At 37.2% G+C, this 24,198-nt stretch overlaps 1 protein-coding gene across 2 annotated transcripts in view; it reads left to right on the top strand.

The window, feature by feature from the left end:
* Positions 1 to 24,198, top strand: part of LOC145690007 (uncharacterized) — an 865,423-nt gene that overhangs the window by 728,873 nt on the left and 112,352 nt on the right. For both annotated transcript variants that reach the window (XM_081764484.1, XM_081764482.1), the window contains 2 exons: positions 4,548 to 4,885; positions 7,231 to 7,406. In XM_081764484.1, coding sequence (XP_081620610.1) covers positions 4,548 to 4,885; positions 7,231 to 7,406 — 514 coding nt within the window. The remainder of the gene's footprint in view (positions 1 to 4,547; positions 4,886 to 7,230; positions 7,407 to 24,198) is intronic.

Raw genomic sequence — 24,198 nt, 5'->3', positions numbered from 1 at the left:
TGGAAAGTTTAAACACTTTTTTGACGTTTCGGAACCCTCAGTTGGTTCCTTCCACAGTGGCAAGGTGAAAAGGATTAAAACGGAAGGGAGCTAAAAGGAATAAAACAAGGAATACATACCACTAAATAAAGATAACGAACAAAATGGATCCAGAAATGAGCAGAGCAGAGTGCAAAAAAGGAATGAACCAATTTTTTGTTAATTTAGATTATCTCCCCATGCGCCTATGCAATTATAATGCATTAATTCTAGCCTATTTGTCCACTCTTTATAGTGTAAGTTTGCCATTGTAGCAGTGATCACAAACTGCCATAAGGCCATGTGGAAAACTTTCCACGCATTTATATACCCAGTCAGAACGACCTCCGGAAGCACGAGGATAAAGAAAATGGTTCTTTTTCTTTTTTTTTTTAAAAAAAAAATCATATTTGGAGTCCCTCATCCAGAGTCACTCGTGTTTAATCGCTGTGATTGTACTACTTCCAGGGTTCCCATATTCTGGAAAATCAGGGACATAAAAACATGTCAGGGAAATCATGCATTTTGCGTAAAATGTCATGGAAAGTCAGGGAACGTAAATGTGAAAATGTAACATTCTTCTTTTTAATCTAAGATTGTTTCCTCTCTATACAGATTGACATGTAAAGAGGACCATAATGATACAGCAATCCCATGGTGACAGTGATGCAGTGTTGTTATTTCGTACTGAGGGAGTGAGGTTGCACTTTCTTCATTGCATCATTTCATTCATTTCTCATCATCACCGTCTCCTTTAGCATAGACAGCATGACCGTGCAACGTAAAACTTGGAGATTTCATTTTATTTCATTTTAGGACTGATAGTAATAGGTCTCAGGGAGAGTTGGCAATATATTCTTGACTGTATGTTACATTGCTTTTTATTGTTTTCTCAAGCAAAAAAAAAAAAAAAAAAGTCTAACTTGCAATGTCCTGGTATGTGGTCCTGTATTATTATGTACTTACACGATAAATTTTGTGTAAATAATTACTCATACTGAACATAACAAATATTTACATGGTAATTGAAAGAGAGTGTTGGACGGATATGGGGATGCAGGAGGCCGTTAGAAAAGTGTATGATAGAACTTACCTCCTATCTTCCCAATTATATTCATGAATTTGCCAGGGAAAATAAGAATTTGTCAGTGAAAGTCAGGGAAATAGATGTTCACCTTTTTGTGGGAACCCCGAGATCTCAAAGATGAGGTGAGTTCTTGTATTTTGCGTCCTAAAGCGGCACCGAGGTTATGAAGGACAGGGCCTACTATTAACCTGGACTCGCAGTTGATGGGTGAACAGATCATTATGCAAGATCAGTCCGTACAGTATAGGCGGTTCCTAATGTATTGTCAGCGTTCCACATGAAACCTCACATAGGATATTCATATTGAGAGAAAGCTATCTTCAGTCTGAAAAGTCAAAAGTAACTGCGTTAGAAGATGCAACAGTAATGCACAATAACGGTTCACTGCTATGGTGGAAAGGTCGTATTCAGTTCCCTTTGATGTGCAAAAATGGGCAGTATCTCCTTTTCTACTGGAATAATCACTGTAAATTTCAAGAAACAAATATGATTTATTAAATTTCATATCTTTGAAAATAAATATACTTTCAACAAAATTCAACAAATAACATTTACGTTACCTTTCCCAATCTTAATATTCTTTGTGGGGCTATTTAAACATTTCATTCGTTTATAAATGTCTATTAAATTAATATTCATTTTCATTCCCAAATTTGAATTTGCAGGGTTATAATTTTTTCTAGTTCTTCCTTCCAAAACTAGATTTTTTTTTTTTTTTTTGAAATATTGAATTTAATTATTATAACCCAATATAGGCTACCTTGATTAATTTAATTTCTGCACCCACCGTGAATTGCAAAGAGGTTGGTTCAAAATGGAAAGAAAAAGAAAAAGATTTTAAATTTCTACTTACAATTCATTGTAGACTTTAAGTTTACACTATAGACACTCCAGCTGGGCAGGTCACAATCAATTATAAAAGACCCACCCATATAACTCTGTAGGGATCCGAACCAAAAGTCCTTCAAAACGTATAATAGGTTCTTTGTCATCATCCTACTCGTCCTACCTGTTCATGTCTTATGACGAGAGCGGAGGAGCTGTTCAAAAATTAACATAATGGCAAATGGCAGCACTATACACCGCGTTTCAAAAACAATGACCTGATTTTGGATGGTAATTAATTGCGGAACATGGAACGTGCCGGCAAGGAAATGAGTGTTGTTTGAATGGGCGTGGCCTAGATTTGCAGAAAATAGCTGCTAGATGTTACTCAATGCATCTTCTCAGTTTGCAATCAGTCAGAAGTAATATGTCCGCTCAACAGAAGGCATATTTTATGTGTCACAGTTTGCAAAGACTGAGTCAGTGATTTCGGTCCAGCGTGCTTTACGTCGGTGTTTTGGCTTCAATCGCCTGCACTCAAAAACAGTCGTCGTTAGTATCGCCAATTTGTAGAGACAGGATGCTTGTGCAAAGGTAAGAGCCCAGGTCGGCGAATACAGTTTATGACGAAATAAGTTGATGATGAACTTAGCTATCGTCTAGATCGTGTTCGTGCTGCTGTGGATACACGTAGACCATTTGTAATAGCATAGCTAAAACTTGTAGATTTTGTGAGTATTTTGCAATTTGGCCGATTTTTGTAGTACGATTTTATCAATACATATGGACTTTTAAAATCAGGTCATTCTTTTTGAAACACACTGTACGTTAACATACGATTACATACAACCTCGTAACACTGACCAACTGAGACAATGTTACCAACTCACTACAAAAATGTCTAATCAGCTGTTTTTTTCTGAGAGGACGTGTTACAAAGACGATTGTAGACTTTAGATGCTGTAGCGCCATGGATTTTTTCTCTTTCTAAAGATCGATGTAGGAAGGAGATCGGTGGTGGAAGGAGTTGGTAACATTCTTGGAAAACTATGTATGATTAATAAACAAGCTAAATTAAAAAGTGAGTCTCAAGAAACCCGTTCTCTCCCATGTTAATACAGTACGTGTCAGTATCAACTTGCTGTAGCTTCACAGCGCCGTAGAAGTTCGTCTAACCGAATAATTGAAGCTGCTAGATGCTTTAATCTTGCAGCTTGAAAAACTTCTCCGATATTGATATTTAGCAATAACTTCACAATTTGGAAATTTCATATAGTTTCAACAAGGCCTATCTTCCTCAGTGGCTTTGAAATTCCTGCTGTAAACTTATTCCACATCTTCCGAGCATAATAACCATTTTACTCTATCACTGATACTATGCAGATGAAGAATGTATTGTCGAACATAGAATTACAGGATATAAATTTATCCCTTTCTAATTCCCTAATTCCTTATAATTACCGTAACTTGTAATTAAATAAAACGACTTATCTTTCCATATTCTTACACTGTGGGACTAAAAACTGCTTTTTTGCATGCCGATCGTGAATTGAGTCAATTACAGAAGCGGCCACCAGGTGGCAGCACGGATGATAAACGTAGTCTTCCTGCAACTCAGAAAGAAATCATTCTTCTTCATCTGTTGGTTCCAGTGCTATACAGCAGCAGACAAATCTCCCGCGACCGCCAGTGAAGAGAATATGTGAACACAGGGACTATGTGAAAACGAGGCGGATCCAAGGATAACCAAGGATAGCAAAAACGAGGAAGACACTCTTCAACCAGGAACTTCGACAAGTATTATGCAATCTTTATTTAATCTGCAAAAGAAGCCCACATTTCATAGTACTTTGTAATCTTAATTTCAAGTTTTATATATATGATATATAATCAGTGTTCGAAGTAGAAAAAAGCAGAGGCGGTATGTTTTATTATGATTTTGACTCAATATACCGGCCTGGGGGCCACGGTGGCTCAGTGGTAGAGCGTTCACCTCTGGTGCTAGGGGTCTCGGGTTCAAACCCTGCTCCCGCCAAGTGAACTTTGTGGTGGACAAACACCGTGTGCGTGGGTTTTCTCGGGGTTCTCCCGTTTCCTCACACTTTCTTCATTCCACCATTTCATTCATTACTCATTATCACCGTCTCCTTTAGCCTAACCGGCATAACCGTGGGACGTAAAACTCAAAATTTCATTTCATTTCATTTTGAATATACCGGCTATTTAAATATTGTCTTGATCACTGAGAAAACAGAGACGGTATGTCCTCATTACTGAAAAACCAGAGGCGGTATGGCATACCACCGCATACCGTCTCACTTCGATCACTCTATATAATATATAATATAAAATTTCTCTTATTTAAATATTTGTTTCTTTTGCCCTAATGATTCCTGCGAGTTTGGCAATACACATTGGCGCAAATACCTATACTTGCTGCTGGAGCAAGTGTATTCTTGTATTCATTAGAAGACGATGGTCACAACACAATCTTGATGGTACATATATGTAGAAGGCTGTGGTACGAATCATCTCTTAGATATAGCGTCCGTCGATTCTTTAAACAAGCCTGTAGCATCTGTATTTTAATGGAAATGTTTTTTAAATTTATTTTCAGGCACGTAGTGGTCCTCACAAAGCTACAGAAGCAACTAGTCTCAAGGCCTTAGACGCTAAGACTCAAAGCCAAGAGAAACTTTCTTCCCGTAACAAAGGCTTCCGCAATACCACCACTGATGAATCGTTGTCGGCTGGGAGTTCAGGATGCTTTGGCGACATCAACTTGGCTAGCCACTCAGAATCTGCAAAGAGTGAGACGTCTTCGCGGAAGAGATCGAAGCAAAGGAATGAAAGTGAACCTGAATCAGATGCCAGCACTCGAAAAAGAAAGCCTCTTTCAGATAATTTAGAAGAAAAATTGTTGCGAGGCTTGAAAAAACTGGAAAAGAACAAGGAGTAAGTAAATCATAGTATTTATGTGATGGTACTCAACGTTAGAAAGAGAAATACTGATGAAAAACTAAACGCAGAATTAGCATTACTTTTGACGATTCTGAAACTTATTGATTCCATTGTCACAGCTGTTACGTAAACTATAAGACCTAAAGATGGAAGCAGTTCGAGTTTCCGGAACGAATATTTGAACATTATAGTCTCATGTGTGTAGTGTTCTAGATCAATATTTTGTTGCTTATAATTTCTAAGGTTTTTTGAATTGTCATTGAACCTTGGAAAAGTAAAACTCCAAGAGTGAAAAACCAGGAACATATTCTTCATTTGAACAATTTTTTTTTCTTCTTTCGTACGGAAATCCTAGTACGAGGGCAATTTGGAAAAACACGCCGTTTGGTTATGAATAACATACGCTCGCAGATAAAGAACTTTTTTGTTGTACACATTAGAAAAGTACAACGTTACTTCTCAAATTGAGGTTCTTGTTATAACGTTTTTACAAGGTTTGAAATTTCTCCTGCAAAGAAATGTCCCACCTGAGAATGAAGCCACCACTAACAGCATTGTGAAGCGCACTCTCATTGTCGAAGCGGTTCAACGCATGCAACTGTTTTATATGCATGAAGAGGCGCTCGGCGCCAAATCTGGGCTGTAGGGCTGACTAGAGATGGGAACCCACTTCTTGCCGCATCAGTTCGTCTATCTAGAAACGTGCTACATCATTCACTCGATCACGTTTGGTCCGTAAACACCATTCAGTTCGCGATGAATCGCAGCTGACGAAAGTTTTTTCGCGCTTAGAAATCTATTACTCGCATGCATTTCACATTTGCTGGGATTTCTATTGCAAGGTTCATTTTCAGTTGTTATAGTGGACGAATGAACTGCAACACAACCTTCTCCTTCCACTATTCACTGTTTACCAAACTACTGCACACAGCACCAGAGGACTGACGTTACTCTTCTCGGCTATTTCTCACACATGTGCAAATGGAGTTTTTTGAATTGCTCTCGTATATTGATGCTAATTTATAACGAATGTTTAACGTAATAAAATGGAATATAAAATTATCCTGTAGTAAATGTTCCTATTAGTTTACAAATTTAATCTGTTAAAGACAATACAAAACTTCCGTTCAATTTTTAGGTTATCTTTACTAGTGACATATACAACGATATTGTCTATCTTTATAAATACTTTCTGAGTATTGTTTATAGTTACGGGCAAAAGTACTATTTTGAAGGCACAAGCACTTAAGAAGAAGAAGAAAAATAGAAAGAAATAATTTAAATATTTGTATCCTATCGAGAGATTTTCTTAATTTGGTTGCTATGACGATTTGTTTATCTGTTTAATGTCTTTGCTATGGTAACTAAAAGAATATAGATGTAACGAAGAACCATCTTGAGTACTCTGAATGTATAATATTTTAATGTGGCGAACGAGATATAAGTTGAAAGATAATAATACATATTTGAAGTGCATAACTGTATTGAATTATTCTAGATAATCTTATGAACTGTATAAACATTTAGAATCAGGGAATATGTAATGTAGCTGACGAAAGAAATTAACGTTACACATACACAGGCAAATATTTCATGTAAAGTTCGGTAGATATGTACCGAAATACTGATACATTGTATTAACCTATTACTGTCTATTAACCCTCACACTACCAAGGTATTTTTTGTAACGCAGACTAAGAAGGTTTGGGGGGGTATTTTGTACCCATCTGTTAAGATTCGATATATCTCGCAAAAGGAACAAATTAGAAACTCTGACAAAAATCTACAGTGGGAGTGAACAGTACACAAGAATAAGACTAACAGTTATTTATTATACTGCCATCTAGGCGTGATACTTCTAAATGTCAGTCGCATCTCTTACCAACAGGGTGGGAGGGGGTACGTTGTGCCTATCAACTTAAAATAGTAAATTTATGAAACACACTAGCGTTCAATTTGCACCATCGAAAGGTTTACGCTTAGCTAAACATATTGAGAAATAACTTTTTTTATATATATATATATACAATTTAAAGGAAAACAATTAGAAGAGTGATTACAAAAATCATACTATAGTGGGCACAAATTACCCTCCCCCTCCCGTTGGGAGCGGGAGGGTTAATCTAAGTATACAGAAAAGGTTGGATACAATGTGTGAAAGAAGAATATGATCACCTCGAACAAGTTTTAGATGTTACAGTGGTTTGTTTTCGTTTGAAGCTTTTGTTATTAGCTTCCTTTTTCGTATTTGAATGCTCTGTATTAAAATATTCACTTTCATCTTGTTACCTTATTTTCTAGTGCAATAACTTAATAACTTTTGTATACGTATTCTCCAGATATCTAAGTGAACGAGAGAAAAGCCTGTTGCATCGGAGACAGGCCGTAGAATCTGTATTGGAGTGGAAAAAGAAGTTAGAACAAGAAGAACAGACAGTGAAGCAACTTGAGAACGAAGCCAAACTGTTGCCTATCACCCCACGAACGGATAGATCGGTTGCATTCCACGTGAAAGGTTAGCATAGATTTATTTATTTGTATACGTGCAAAATCAAAACCGAAAAAAAAAAAAAAATATGATCTACAGTACATTATGATGCACAAAGAATGAATATTTGAATATTGTAGTCTCATATGTGTAGTGCTGTAGATCAATGTTTTGTTGCTTACAATTTCGGCGATTTTTTTTCTGAACTGTCACCAAATCTTTCTTTTGAAACTACGACAAGGATGTCCGATTCAATGGACACAAGCAGGCAAGCAATCAATCAAAAACATGAGAAAATACATTCAATTTTACGTAATACTATAGTTCTTCAAAAAATGGAATTTGACAAATGGAAATTTATGTAGTAGGTGGATACCTATTGTTTCTTCCCCGACACTTTTTTTTTTTTTTTTCAGCCAGCATTCGGTTGTCTGGAGACGATGAACTTGTACTAGCGATTTTCAGAACAGGGATCAGATGAATATCTGCTAACCTGGATCTCATTGGAAATTTGTTCCTTTTGTTAAGTGAGAAAAGTTGTTCACTGACATGTAATACAAAACATGGAAATCCCATACGATGCAAATTTGAGGGATTTTAAGAACCGCATAGGCAGGCATCTTATTTGTAAAATTTAGGGATACCCACTTCTCTGATTTTTTTCTTTAAAGCTTCTATTAATTCCATCTTCATATGGGCTGGCACTTTCTCAACGTCGGTTGATAAGAGGCAGGAAACAAGGAAAGCTCATTTTAGATAGATCTTAAATCGCAGAACCTTTCTTTTAATTCAGTCTTGAAACGCTACTTGGCATAAGTTGGAAAGTTCAAATGATTTTACCTGATCGTTCTAGTTTGTACTAATTATATCTCTTCTTTTTAAATATTTTATAATATACTTGGAATTTTCTCCGTGTAAACTGAAGAATACAGAAAAATGAAATAAGGACAATACATGCCACGCAAATTTGACATGTCTGCTTCTTGACGTGAAGCTCTGAGCCATTTTGAGGTTCCGAATGTCAGTCATAATCCAGTTAAGTGGATGACCATCGTGGAAATTTAATAATAAAGTATTAACAAGATATGTAAACTATATATGTACAAGAAAACCCAGGCCTTATGTGAGAGTAAGCTTCGTCAGATATTGATTGCCCGAATACGATGTTAACGCAATCCGTAAGTTTCCTGTAATTTTTCACATTTTCAGATAAAAGTTAAATATTAATAATTGACACAGATTACAAACTAGGAAGTTGTAAATTAAACGATACGTTGACTGTAGAGAAATGAATTCTCATTATTAGTTCTTATTTGGAGTTGCTAGCTAAAAACATATTTAGAAGGTTCCATAAGCTGGAATTGCATTTGACATAAAAACCTGTGATTTTAACTTCGGGATCAATTAACACTCATAAACACTTCATTATTACTTTTATAAATTTATTTTTATTTATTTATTTATTTATTTATTTAATTAATTAAAGGCCACAACGGCTAAAACATCTATTCTTAATTAGAGAGCAATAGAGTTTTCGTGAGTTGAAAGCGTCTTCTTCACACTCTCAGTCTCAAGTGGGATTGCAGCAGACGAAAGCATTTACAGCAAACTCGATAATTCGTGCGCGGATTATCCGGTTTGTGGATTAATCGTTCAGGGTATTTAATAATAATATTTTACTGTGATATACTAATTGGCTGGTTCCAGTGAATAACCGGCTAAGTCGGCTTTTTTTGAAATTGAGATTTTACAGGTATAAGCTTCTTTTGGCGAGTTCTACATTGTGTAAAAGCGGTTAAGGCGAATTCATAAAATTGAGGAAGTTATGCATTTTGTCATGTCAAAATTAGCATGGTAACTGTTGTAAAATTAAACTGTAAACTTCTCTCCTGTAAAATTTACTTTTCTCGACTTAGCCAGTTATTCACTGGAACCAGCCAATTTAGAACAGCCATATTGTTAGGCCAATATTTTATATTGCACGCACCGAATGCGAGAAATACATTGATGATGAAAATTGAAAACTCGATTGCATAGTACAATACTTGTATTCAGAGTTTATTTTTACTGTAAAGCAACCTCTCTTACGAGTATATATACTTTTTTTTATGCTGAACCATTCTTGTGGCAAATCAATAAAAATTTCCGATTATTCGTGTTTTTCGTTTGTTCGTGCCGTTTCGTCTGGTGAGTAACACGAATGATAGGAAGTATGCTGCATACCTTTTTCCTAACTTTTCGTGCAAATTTACGTATCAAAACGTCTCTTTTGCAAATGAGATTAAGAAACAATTGAAAACGAAGGTGAGTGTTCAGTTCCTTGAACATGATAAAAGTTACCTGTATTTGCAACTGAAACAGAGAAGTAATAATCTTTTTTATTTCATTTTTGTTTTTTCTTTGATGATAATAATAATAGCAGCGACAGCTCTATTTTCTATGGCTGAGGACCATCCAATAACCGGAAAAACTGTATAAAAAAAATACAAAACTTTGACAAAGATTGTGCTTCTTTGTTATTTTTTTATGGTGTCGTAGAACTATTATCTCGCGAACGGGATGCTGGGAATCAGTGAAACAAGATGGCGGCACCCTTTCAGGTTTGCACCAACGTGGAGCAGCGAAGTGTCATTAGACTTATGTTAGCTGAAACCAATCGAAATTCACCGTCGGATGATGGGAGTGCAATATGGTAAAAGTTGTTTGAGTTGAACACAAGTGTACTAGTGGGTAGATATGTTCAAACAGGGTATGACAAGTGTTTGAAGATTCGCCATACCCAGGACTCTGCCTGTGCAGTCACGGAAAACAACATTGCGAAATTTGATGAGTTGATACGGGAAAACAGGCGTATTACGGTGAGTGATATTGCAGCAAAGATGAACATTTAGTGTCGGATTAGCTCACCACATTGTTTATGACACACTGATGTTCAAGAAAGTGTATTTCAACCCTTCAGCTAACAGAAATCTAATGACTTTCCGCTGCTCCACGTTGATTCAAACCTGCAAGGGTGCTGTTTGAGCTTCTTACCAAACGACGGTTTGTCATTTTAAAGGTTTTATTTTAAAATATATGAAAAACTATACAACTACAGAAAATTCAGATAAATGTGTAAAATGATATACTCAGTTGTCTACTATCCCCAATTTTGAATTGTTCTCAAGTTCCTTAATGTTTTTAGATGGATAATTTTTCACTTGAAGGATGTAAGAACTCTCACACACACACAAAACTCTTGTCGCGTCTCTCTCTCACACTGTGCTGGAGGACGCTAAAAACAACCCCCAAGAAAGGGAGTGGGCGAGCGGTAGGCATAGGCCATCTATTGCCAAAAAAGAAAACTTTCTCACACTACACATACACAAAAACGAAAAGAAAAAATGAACGAATTGCCCATGCACAGGCTCGAACATACCGCCCGCCTTGAAATGCTACATTTCAAAAAACACAAACAAAGAATTTTATATTTTCACTATTTATACAACGTAAACAAACATTCGTCGCTATTGCGAACAAGTTTTTTTTTTTTTTTTTTTTTTTTTTTTTCACTCAGCTTCTCTATTCACTTCAAAGGGAAGCACACACAACTTTACAATCGGACGTTTAAGTTCGCCGGAGGCTGTTTTTACTGTTACTGCTCGCACTAGTCCATCGGTCCCAGCATGGACTTCCGTGATTCTTCCCATTTTCCACTGCTGAGGGGGAAGGGAGGATTCCTTTAACAATACCATGTCCCCCTTCTGGACGTTTTTCCGCGGAGCCAACCACTTAGGTCTTTGTTGAAGGCGTGACAAGTATTCTTGCACCCACCGTTTCCAGAAATGGCGAGTCAGCTGTTGAACTAATTGCCATCTTCGAGGGTTGGATATTTTGCCTTCAAAAGGATTCCTGTCAGGAATGGCAACCAAACTATCTCCAATGAGAAAATGAGCTGGTGTTAACACGGAAAGATCATTGGGATCGCTAGATACTGGTGTAAGGGGGCGAGAGTTTAGTACTGCTTCGATTTGAGATAGAACAGTATACATCTCTTCGTAACTCAACGTAACATTGCCCACAGCTCGTTTCAAATGATGTTTGATCCTCTTCACACCTGCTTCCCACAAGCCACCGAAGTGCGGGGTAAGGGGGGGACTGAAATGCCAAGATATCCCCTGTTCACTTAAATACGCTGAAGTTGTTTCGTTTCCCTCTCTGTGCGCACTGGAACCTAAAAGCTGTTTTAACTCTTTGCTAGCACCGACGAAATTTGTCCCGCAATCACTATAGACATCAGTGGGGATCCCTCGACGGGAGACAAAGCGCCTAAAAGCAGCTAGGAAACAATTAGAAGTTGCATCCGACACAAGCTCTAAGTGAATGGCCTTTGTAGAGATGCATACAAATATAACTATATACGCCTTATACGGCACTCTCCTTCTTCCAAAAGCGTTCTTAAGAAGAATAGAGCCCGCGTAATAGACACCTACTTGAAGAAAACATCGACTAAAATTCACTCTGGCTGCTGGTAGGGAGCCCATCATTTGTTTTTCTCCTTTGGAAGCAAAACGATGACACTTTACACACCTTCGCGTAATCGCTCTCACTAGATTCCTAGCTCCAAGTATCCAATACTTTTGCCTCAGGCTAGTTGTTACCAATTGAGGGCCGCCATGCAGTGTAGCCTCATGTTCGTGTTGAATCAACAGTTCACTTAACTTATGATTCTTTGGCATTAAAATGGGATGTTTGTGATCTGTGGCGATCTCTGCGTGTTGTAATCGACCTCCCACTCTCATTATCCCGTCATTGTCAATAAATGGACTTAAGCACAAAATAGGTCTCTTGGGGGGTAAGGGTTTACCGCTCTTTAAATGTTCTAGTTCTATAGCAAATGCTTCACTTTGCGTTTGTTTCACTAAGCATAACAATGAAGCTTTTAGCTCATTAGCCGTTAATGGCCCACTTTGTCTTGGGGAATTAGCCTTGAGATTGTTGATGAATCTTAGACACCATGCTAAAACACGCCTTGACCTCGTGAATGACGAATAACGGTTTGTGATGTCATCCGTTATAGTAGTACACATAGCTGTCACACACTTTTGCCTTTCTTCCATCGTAGCGTGGGGGTCGAAGTCCGGACCCGGATCGTCGGATAGCACTGGCTGTGATAGCCACGAAGGACCAAACCACCATAAGTCATGACACAACAATTCACTCGGATTGATTCCCCTCGAAGCACTGTCCGCGGGGTTTTCTGCACTATTTACGTGACGCCAGCGAGCCGAGGGAATTAAGCTCTGTATCTCGGAGACACGATTTGCCACAAACGTTTTCCACTTGTTAGGCTCAGCTGCTAACCACGAAAGCACTATGGTGGAGTCACTGAAGGCAATTATATCTTCTATCTTGAGTAGGATAGCCTTTAACACAGCGCTAAGTAGCCTTGCCAAAAGCACAGCCGCACACAGCTCGAGTCTCGGTAGGGTCATTGTTTTTATTGGGGCAACCTTCGTTTTTGCTGCAATTAATCTGCTTTCCACGTGACCATCTGCGCATTCTGCCCGCAAATAGGCGACACTAGCGTAGGCCTTTTCAGAAGCATCACAGAAACCAATTAATTGACACTTGACTGTATTTACTGGTACGATGCAGCGCTCCACGGTAAGTTCGCTTAATAGCGGTAACTCGCAACAGCATTTGCACCATACTTCACAAAGCTCTACCGGAAGTGCGTCATCCCAGTCCAACTTATTTTTCCACAAGGTCTGCAACAATATTTTGGCTTTAATGGTTACAGGAGACAACAAACCAAGTGGATCAAATAATTTTGCTACTTCGGACAGTATAATTCGCTTCGTCAGCACTGAGTGGGGTTTTGAAGGGCACACTCTAAAACCGAATTCGTCCGCGGAGGGAGACCACTCGACACCAAGCGTTTTAAGTGTGTCGTCAGTGTCAAAACGAAAGGGCACATTCGTTTCACGCATATGAGCTGGGATAGCCTCTAACACTTCAATCTCATTTGAGGACCACTTCCTCAATTCAAAACCTCCTCTTCTCAGTAGCTCGATCAGTTGTCGTTGAAGCTCGATGGCTTCTGGCACCGAAGCCGCCCCTAAAAGGAGGTCATCCATAAAAAAGTCCCGCTTGACCACTGGAGCCGCCAGGGGAAAGTGCTCACCCTCATCTTCTGCCAGCTGTTGCAGACAGCGTGTCGCCAGGAAAGACGCACTCGCAGTACCATATGTTACCGTCCGTAAACGAAAGTCCTGAATGGGCAAATCCGGCGACTCACGCCACACAATTCTCGTGTAATCTCTGTCCACCTTGTTTACTAGCACAGCACGATACATTTTCGCTATATCAGCACACAGGGGAATCTTGTGGCCTCGAAATCGCAGTAATAGTGGCAATATGTCATCTTGGAGTTTGGGCCCGATCATAAGCTTATCATTTAATGACACACCAGATGACGTTTTGGCACTAGCGTCAAACACAACTCTTAATTTTGTAGTTGAGCTACTTGGCTTCATCACTGCATGGTGGGGCAAGTAGCAACTCTTCTCTGGGGAAACGTTTCTTTCTCCTATTGGCACGATCTCCATGTGACCTAGATCAAGATATTCCCGCATAAATTCCCGATATTGCTCTTGTAGGGCAGGTGACTTTGCAAGCTTGCGTTCACTGTGCAAAAGTCTTCTAACAGCAATGTCTCTAGATGCACCGAGAGTCTTTACACTATCCTTGAAGGGTAGGCTTACCGTGAATCTTCCGTGTTTGTCCCGGTAGTATGTGTCTTTGAAATGTTGCTCGCACTTTTTTTCTTCTAGTGTGAGGTGTTTCTGGGGCGGAAGCTCTTCTATTTCCCAAAACCTCTGCAAACTGATTTCAACCTCACAAGCGACATGGTGAGATGTAACTGTAACACTACGTCCAGTAGGAGCGATGCTCCCTGCGACGATCCAACCGAGAGCAGTTTCTATCGCTACGGGCGATCCAATGGGTCCCACTCGTTTTCCACTACACAATAATAAAGGAAACACGTCTCCACCTAGCAATATATCCATAGGGCCCACCACATTGAACGTTGGGTCCGCGAGCTTGATACCGCTTAAGTGATTCCACAAGCTTGGGTCCGGAACTGGTGCCTTTGGGAGATTAGATGTAATCTTGGGCACAACTACTGCTCTGGTGCTGAAAGTTTCGCTGTCATCACCTACCGCTTGAAATTCTAAATCCGTCACTGCACGAGAAGTGTTTTGTTAGTCCCAGCTTTTGAATACAATTTTCTCGTGTGTTCCGAGAGCGGGTGACATCCAGAAGTCCTAAAGTGCAGAAGTCCTAAAATGCAGAAGTCCTAAAAATATGGGCACTAGACCTAAATTTTAGGACTTCTGCACTTTAGGACTTCTGCACTTTAGGACTTCTGCACTTTAGGACTTCTGCACTTTAGGACTTCTGCATTTTAGGACTTCTGCACTTTAGGACTTCTGCCTTTTAGGACTTCTGCCGTTTAGGACTTCTGCCACGATATGATTTTTAGGACTTGTGCCTTTTAGGACTTCTGCCTTTTAGGACTTCTGCCATTTAGGACTTGTACCTTTATCATTCACTTGCTTTAGTTCTGAAATTCGCCACCACGAAATTGGGACGATGCAGCAACTAGTTGGCAATAATGTTACGAACGTATCTAATTCCAACAGTAACAGCTATATTTGTACTACTAAGATCGTTATTATCACTATCTGTTCTGCACTTATACACGAATTACATAATACAACCTATTTCATTCTAAGAATTAATTATATAATTTGTTAAGAAATTCGTTTCTTTCGAATGGAGATACGAGAATCTCAAGACAAATTCCTAAAACAAAAATAAATAAATAAATAAATAAATAAATAAATAATAAAAAAATGTTTAAAAAGCATATTTTACCAGACTTCTGAAACCAAGCAAACATTCAGAATTGCAACATATACTGTGCGGAGCGTATTTTTATTAAGAGTAGGACAAAAATCCACCAAAGTTTACTTAATTAGGACAAAAACTCACTAGACATTTCACGAGTGAACATTAAATACCAACTGTATACATAAAGAACGCAGTAAATTTAAAATTGAGCAAAGAACATTTATTATGCAATACAGTGGGTGACATTAATAAGTCTTAAATGGCACAAGTCCTAAAAATACAGGCATTAGACCTAAATTTTAGGTCCTGTGCCATTTTTGCAGAAATTACTACATAGTCATTTAGGGGTGTAGTCTGCAAATTTTTCTAGGGGAGCATGATTTTTATATATTAAAAGCAAATCAAAAGTTTATTTCCAGATTACGAAAGCTTCAATAAGACAATAAATTTATACATATTACACATGTACACAAATACATAATATTATTATATTTCCAGTTAGTTCCTTTTTGAAACATGGACCTTGACAGAGCGTAAATTGAAAATCACAGCTTGTGGGAAATGTACGAATCAGGTAGTTATAAGAAATCGGAAACTGTTCATGGAAATCCATTTGTTTGACTGTATTTATCTTCTGTACTCTTATATAAAAGAGTAAAGATGAGTGATTTTTTGGGCATACTACTACAAGTAGAGTCGTTAAATTTTAATTATAAAATATAATTTTCTTATGAAAGCAGGACATAAGAAAGAATTTTTGGAAATAAGTATCGTAAAACGGGTGGGGCAAGATTTTTTTAAAGGGTAGTGTATCTCGCAAGTTTCTGAAGCTAGTAAAATGAAACTTGGCATATAATCTTTCCTGTTTAAAAAAACTGAAAATTGAACACATAAAAAGGAAAGAGCAAAGGGAGCACTTTTTTAATGTTCGAATTCCCCATTACTTACTCAGAAAATATGTAAATAAATTAAGGAAGGATTTGTTTAAGCTAGATGCGTGAAACTCGGTATTTGAACTTTTAACTAAAAGTAATAAAATACTATATGTTTCAGTATCTTGAAAATTACACTTCTAAGGGGAAGGAGGGTCAATTTCTATAATATTAAAATATCCCACTGCTTATAAGATTTGGGCAGAAAACTCTTTTCCTTTAGGCCTCGTACAAAGTGGCTAATTAATTAGGTTCTTTTAATTATTTTAACATGTTGACGTAGTTTAATTCTTTTAAAACTGTATTCTTTCACATTCTATTACAAACATCCTTCATTTGCTGTAATTATTAAACACGTTTAGTAAACATAAAACAGACTAACCCCCGGACCCGGCCAGGAATGTGTTTTTGGTGTTAAGGCATCATTTGCCGTCCGTAACATAACCTTTGATTTTAACTTCACGTACTCTCAAAACTCAAGTTTCAGAAATGTAGCATATATGAAATATACTACTACTAATTCTTCTTCTACTACTACTACTACTACTACTACTACTACTACTACTACTACTACTACTACTACTACTACTACTACTACTACTACTACTACTACTACTACTACTACTACTACTACTACTACTACTACTACTACTACTACTACTACTACTACTACTACTACTACTACTACTACTACTACTACTACTACTACTACTACTACTACTACTACTACTACTACTACTACTACTACTACTACTACTACTACTACTACTACTACTACTACTACTACTACTACTACTACTACTACTACTACTACTACTACTACTACTACTACTACTACTACTACTACTACTACTACTACTACTACTACTAATAATAATAATAATATGCACTTCTGAAATACGTATGTATCTATGCGTTATTAATTGTTTCATAATCTTGAAAGAAACTTTAGATTTGTTTTTAGTTTGTAAAAATCAAGGCCTTCTAGAATAACTTGCTGGCTACTCCCTGAATGACTATGTATTGGTTTCTGTACACGTATTGTGTTATCACTTGCTAGTCTAGTGTTATTTGTAGAACAAGACAATGGTTCTTGTCTTGGAATATTACTAGTTTGGTGTTGTAGTACAGTGATAGGGTGTGACCTATAATTTAATTTCCCTGTAGGGTATGCTATCTGCAATGCAATAAACTGTATATGCTTCTTCTTCCTAACAAGGATGGGCGATAAGCCCCTGCAATTCCATCAAATAAGGACGAAATTATTTTATAAACTACTTGGTGAACCTTTGTTAATATAACGCTATTAGTTCTTACAAACTTTTGTTAATCTTATTTAACAATTGCAAAATGGAATAAGGGAGAAAATATATAATGATGATGATTTGTTTATTTACATAAGATATACATACAACAAAAGGGAATCTGTTGGTCACTACTGCGTATCTGCTAAACCAGGGTCAAACTCTGTGTGTCACAAAAGTTAGTTTAACAGAGTTTAAAATTATATATATTTTGTTTGACTTACAAAGATTATCATATTAGCAAAATGATTTGAAATAACACGCCAGGCATAAGATAAGCCTTGGGCTATATCGCTTAGAACTGTTTTAAGAGTGAATCTATCATTTATGCATTAAATTTCATTACTGGCTACTTACACGTTTCGGCCTCGTATTGGAAGTCAGCTTCTCGTGTTCTTTTTATATCCCACGATAACTGTTTTAATTGCATACTAATTATAGGCACTACAATTCACTAGATGCATCACGTCTTTCTCTTCCAAGCCTAGAGTAGCGATCAGGTTTGAGCCCACTACAAACCTCTTTGTGTGGCTACGTAGTCGGGATCGAACTTTTGACCTCTAAAGAGAGCATCAGTGGTAGTCCACAGCAAACCTCTTTGCGTAGCTATATAGAACGGTATGGATCTCAGGACCTCTGAGGTAGGCAACAGTCACAGCCCACAGCAAACTCTTTGCGTGGCTTATGGAGCTGAATAAAACTGAATTGAACTCTGGGCCTCTCTCTTCCGAAATCGAAGCAGCTTGTTAATCAAGAACTCCTCGGCAAACGTGCAGTAGGACCCTCCGAGAAAGACCTCCGTGACCTCAAAACCCGAAGTTTAAATACTCCTTACTGTTCTTGGTTTTTCAGGTCACGAACTACTTTCTGTAAATAAATTTTACTTGGGAAGTTAATTTTTAGCTTGTGTTCCATGTCTTAATGCAGCCACGGAAACTTTTCCAACGGTTTCTTGTTAACTTGTAGGAAAACACAGCTTTATTTTGTTTAATATTGGATTTTTTTTTTCATTCTCACATTGTATACTGTCCTGATCGTAGGTGATCGTTACATATGTTTATTTTTTCCGCTTATACATCGGGCTTCGGCGGCTCAGTGATAGAGAGTTCACCTCTGGTGCATTGGGCCCGGGTTCGATCTCGACTCCTGCCATGTGAACTTTGTGGTGGACAAACACCGTGTGCGTGGGTTTCCTCGGGGTTCTTCTGTTTCCCCCCACTTACTTCATTTTCTTCATTTCTCATCATCACCGTCTCCTTTAGCCTATCCGGCATAACCTTAAGACGTCAAACTCAAAGATTTCATTTCATTTTTACGCTTTTACATATCAACTAGTAATTATACTGAATAACTTAATTGTCCTTTCAATTTTAAATTTATTGAGCTTTTAATGTATACATCGTTTTCGTACATAGAGTGTGTATTTAATGTTTAATCATAAAATATGTATCTAGTAGACTTTTGTTCTAGACATTAAAGCTTTTGGGTGGGTTTTGTCTGCGACCGAATGTATTGCCAGGTGACCATTAACCCTTTTGGGATCTTGTGTTTTTGGGCTATTTTTTAGACTTTCAGTCAAGCAGCTACTGCATCGTCACTGTTTATGCTAGGATCATGGTTCATACCTCATTCTCTTCAGAATAGAGCTGGCTTTCAAATGGTACCACTTACATGCTCATACAATATACCAGAAGCGGGAAAAAATGTCAAAGTGAAAATTTCGGAGGGAATTTTTTTCTCGAACTTTGGGCCCCCCTGCCCCCCCCCCCCTGTGTGAACGTAACCATCTAAAAAAAATCTGAGAAATAGTACTTGGTATACTGAATGTGTGTGCCAAATTTCAAGTTTCTATCTTGAATACCAAGGACGAGAGAAATTTTATCAGGAATTCCCACCATGCCCCAAATTACCGTAAAACACCATAATCTCAGGTAAAAAATTTCTTGAGATATCCCTAATTAGCCTAGGGTCATGTTTCGCCCATCATTCTCTTCAGAATAGAACTGCCTTTCAGGCGGTATGACTCACGTGTCTCCATCATGTATCTAAGGCGGGAAAATGAGGAAAAACGGGATTTTTTGGGTCTAAATATCCTTTTTTCAAATTTTAGCTCCCCCTGGACCCCCCTATTTTAACGCAGAGATCTGAAAAAAATCTGGTAAATACTACTCGGTAGGCTGAATGTTTATGCACAATTCCAATTTTCCAGGTGCAAAAGTAAGCCTGCCAAAAAAAAAAAAAAAAAAAAATACCGACAATGTCCAATATTCCCGTATACAGAGGGAAATTTTTAAACATTCCCTGATACATCCCTAATTACCCTAGCGTCATGTTTCGCCCATCATTCTCTTCAGAATAGAACTGCCTTTCAGGCGTGCCATCCACTTGTCCCCATTATATATCTAAGGCGGGAAAACCTTGTGAAAGGGATTTTTTGGTTAAAATTTCCCTTTTTCAAGGTTTAGCCCCTCTGTACCCCACTGTTTTAACGCAGAAATCTGATTTTTAAAAATCTGGTAGATACTACTCGGTGGACTGAATGTTTGTGCACAATTTCAATCTTCTACGTGCAAAAATAAGCCCGCAAAAAATAATACTGAAAATGTCCAAAATTCCCCTATACAGAAGTATATTTTGGTAAAAATTCCCTGACACTTCCCTAATTACCCTAGGGCCATGTGTCGCACATGATTCTCTTCAGAATAGAACTGCCTTTCAGGCGGTACCATTCACTTGTCTCCATCATGTATCTAAGGCAGGAAAATGAGGGAAAACGGGATTTTTGGGTAAAAATATGCTTTTTTTCAACTTTTTGACCCTCTGGATCCCCCCCTCTGGTTTTAACGCAGAAATCTGAAGAAAAAATCTGGTAAATACTACTCGGTGGACTGCATGTTTGTGCAAAATTTCAATTTTCTACGTGCAAAAATAAGCCCGCCAAAAATTCAATCTTCCTTGTGCTGTGTAAATTTTTGTAAATTTTGAACCCATTGGAAAAAATCTTTTGTTCGGAAATATTGGCAAAACCCGGATAATGTAATTTAAAAACTATTTATTCGCCTGATGCTAATCTTATTTGCTGTAACGTGTCTGCAGCATCTATACATACAACGTATTTCGCTAGCAGGAAAAATAGTTAAAGCAACATCTTTTAATTTTACTTTTTAGTTTTCTGATAAAAAATACCTCTTTATTATTTGTATACTTTTCGAAGAACTCAAAAAGAGAAACGATTTTCTTTACATATACATACATACACCGCATAAGTGCGTAAATTTGAGCAGCGACAAATATAGTAAAGAATATAACATGTGAAACTTCCGTTCGTTATTCTTAAAAACTAGCAGATTACCCGTTCTTCATACGGGGAGAATAGTTTCATTTTCGGTATAAGGAGCATCAACACTGTCACCAGTGAACTTAGGGACCCCAAAACTATGAGTTTGACACTAGTATCAGTCATTTTCACTTACTATTACATGTCATCCTCTCCCTTTAGGAGTAATAATGGGGGCTGAATTTGGATTTAAACGGCATCGGAAGTGTCACTGTTCATCTCAGCCACCCAGAAAAGTATGAATTCGACACTGATATCGACAATTTTCGACCATTTTTATATACCCACATCTTCTCCCGCCACAAGTTGCGGTGCTGAATTTGGATTTAAATGTCATCGGAAGTGTCACTGTTCATCTCCGGACCCCAAAAACCATGAATTCAACACTAGTATAGATCATTTTGGATCATATATATATCCGCCTCCAAGTTGCGGGGATGCATTTGGATTTAAAGTGCATCGGAAGTGTTACTGTTCATTTCACCGACTCTAAAAACTATGGATTCGACACTAATATCGGTCATTTTCGATCATTTTTATATAGCTCTCCGCCTCCAAGTTGCGGAGATGAATTTGGATGTAAACGGCATCGGAAGTGTTACTGTTCATCAAAGCAACCCCAAAAACGATGTATTCGACTATAATATCGGTCACACACACACACACACACACACACACACATATATATATATATATATATATATATATACTATTTCATATATATACCCCTCTCCTCTGTCCCCAGGTCACGGCGCTTAATTTGGCTTTAAACGGCATTAGAAGTGTCACTGCTCATCTCAGCAATCCCAAAAACTATAGATTCAACACTAATATCAGTCATTTTTGATCATTTTTTATATATCACCCCCTTCCCCCTCCCTAAAGTTTCGGCGTTGAAATTGGATTTAAACTGCATCGGAAATGTTACTATTTATCTCAGTGGCCCTGAAAACTATGGATTTACACTAATATCGATTATTTTCCAACATTTTAATATACCACCCCCTCCCTCAATTTGCGGGGACAAATTAAAATTTTTTAAACAGCATCGAAAGTGTCACTGTTAACCTCAGCGACCTCGAAAACTATGGATTCACACTAATATCGATTATTTTCCAACATTTTAATATACCACCCCCTCCCTCAATTTGCGGGGACAAATTAAATTTTTTTAAACAGCATCGAAAGTGTCACTGTTCACCTCAGCGACTTCGAAAACTATGGATTCACACTAATATCAATTATTTTGCATCATTTTTATATACCTCCCTCAATTTGCGGGAGTAAATTTGAATTTAAACGGCATCGAAAGTGTAACTATTCACCTCAGCGACCCCAAAAACTATGGATTCGACACTTATAGCGGTCATTTTCGATCATTTTATACATCTTCCTCTCCTTCCTCCAAGTTGCAGTGCTGAATTAGAATTTAAGCTTCATCGGAGATGTCAGTGTTCATCTCAGCAACCCCGAAAACTATGGGTTCGACACTAAGATCGATAATTTTTAATATATATCCGCACTTCCTTCCTCCAAGTTGCACCTTCAAAGTGAAATGATAAAACCATCTCAGGCCCGAACCTCATCTATGTTGAAAGTTTTTGTCGAGATCAGTCTGGTGGTTCGAGTGTTGTTAAGTTACAAATATAGTTACTTTCATTTTATATATATATATATATATATATATATATATATATATATATATATATATATATATATATATATATATATATATATATATATATATATATATAGAGAGAGAGAGAGTTACATTCTTTCATTTCCAGTCTAGTTAGTTACATTCTAGTATACTTTCATTTATATATATGTTTATAAAAAACTCAGCTATTGCTTCTGCACTATTTCAATGGTTCGTACTTTAAGACATCCCTTCCTCAACCATGGTTGCGGAATTGATTAAACGTAATGTTCTTGTATTAAATAAATGTATTTTAAATATATATTTCTCATTAATTTCAATTAAGATGCTTTTCAAAGATCCTCTAAAATTTCAGTGAGGCAATATGGGCTATAAGCCATTAACTTCTATGGCCACCCTGCTACAAACTACAGACTTAAATATTCGATAAAGCATTTCAGTACTAAGTAGTTGCCACAATACCAATATGAACGTATTTAATTCCAACGGTAACAACTATGTTAGTAACACTAAAATTATTATTAATAATGATAACGAGTAAGAGTTTAGGATATTTCGGTGTAGGACGTTTCGGTGTAGGATGTTTCGCTGTAGGATGTTTCGGTGTAGGACGTTTCGGTGTACGGATGTTCCGGTGTACGGACGCTACGGTGTAAGGACGGTTTGGTGTAAGGACACTTGCTGTAAAGGACGTTTCGGTGTATAGCCTAATATTTGATTGCATTAATCATATGCTTGTAATGAACAGGCATGAAGTGTCATAGTGTAGCCACTCCAGGGCCTAAAATTCAACGAAATCACAGCTCCACACTGGTAAAAATTTTATATAGTATAGAAAAACTAGTTGAGTCAGCATTTGTTTAGACATATAATCAGTGTTCTGTCCAGTACATCATGTTTATCTGCGACCCCCCAAAAATAATAATAATAATAATAATAATAATAATAATAATAATAATAATAATAATAATAATAATAATAATAATAATAATAATAATAATATTATTATTATTATTATTATTATTATTATTATTATTATTATTATTATTATTATTATTATTATTATTATTATTATTATTATTATTATTATTATTATTATTATTAGTATTAGTATTATTTAGGAAAATTTTGGCATCCAGAGCAAACAAAATTAAAGGCACATTAGGATACATATTTAATTGTATTGTATTAAACCATAAACTACAGGAAACAAACCGGTAAGAAAAATAGTCACATTGGAAGAAAAAAGTTACTTTTTCTTACATAAGAATTTCACTGTCATTTTTCCGTGATCATCACGCTGTCTCAGTCTGTTTTCTGCCGAGGTAAATACACCGTTATACCAGGGCTGTTCCTTTGACTTCCTACCAACTTCAAAACGCCTTTACTTTCTGGCCAGCAGGGGTTAGGCTAAAATCTTGCAATTGACCCATATTTATATTAACGTGAAGGTAATTTTTCACAGTAGTGGGAGTTAAAGACAGCCTGTTATCTGTTTTCAATATGTTGTAGTCACTTATAAGTCTTTCAACATCGAAAGAAGATGGTTTCAAAGCAACAACTCGGGCTAGACTTGTTGACAGAGCATGAAATGTCTGATTTCCACAGATTTTCATGAGAAGGCTTTTAGCGTCTAGACCTTTCAACATACTACACGATGATGCCTCTCTATATTGCATTGCGAATT

Source organism: Thermobia domestica, chromosome 7, assembly GCF_964235325.1.
Source record: "Thermobia domestica chromosome 7, izTheDome1.hap1.1, whole genome shotgun sequence".
Lineage (NCBI taxonomy): Eukaryota > Metazoa > Arthropoda > Insecta > Zygentoma > Lepismatidae > Thermobia > Thermobia domestica.
Note: the sequence above shows the minus strand (reverse complement) of the source record. Positions and strands in the feature narration are given on the sequence as shown.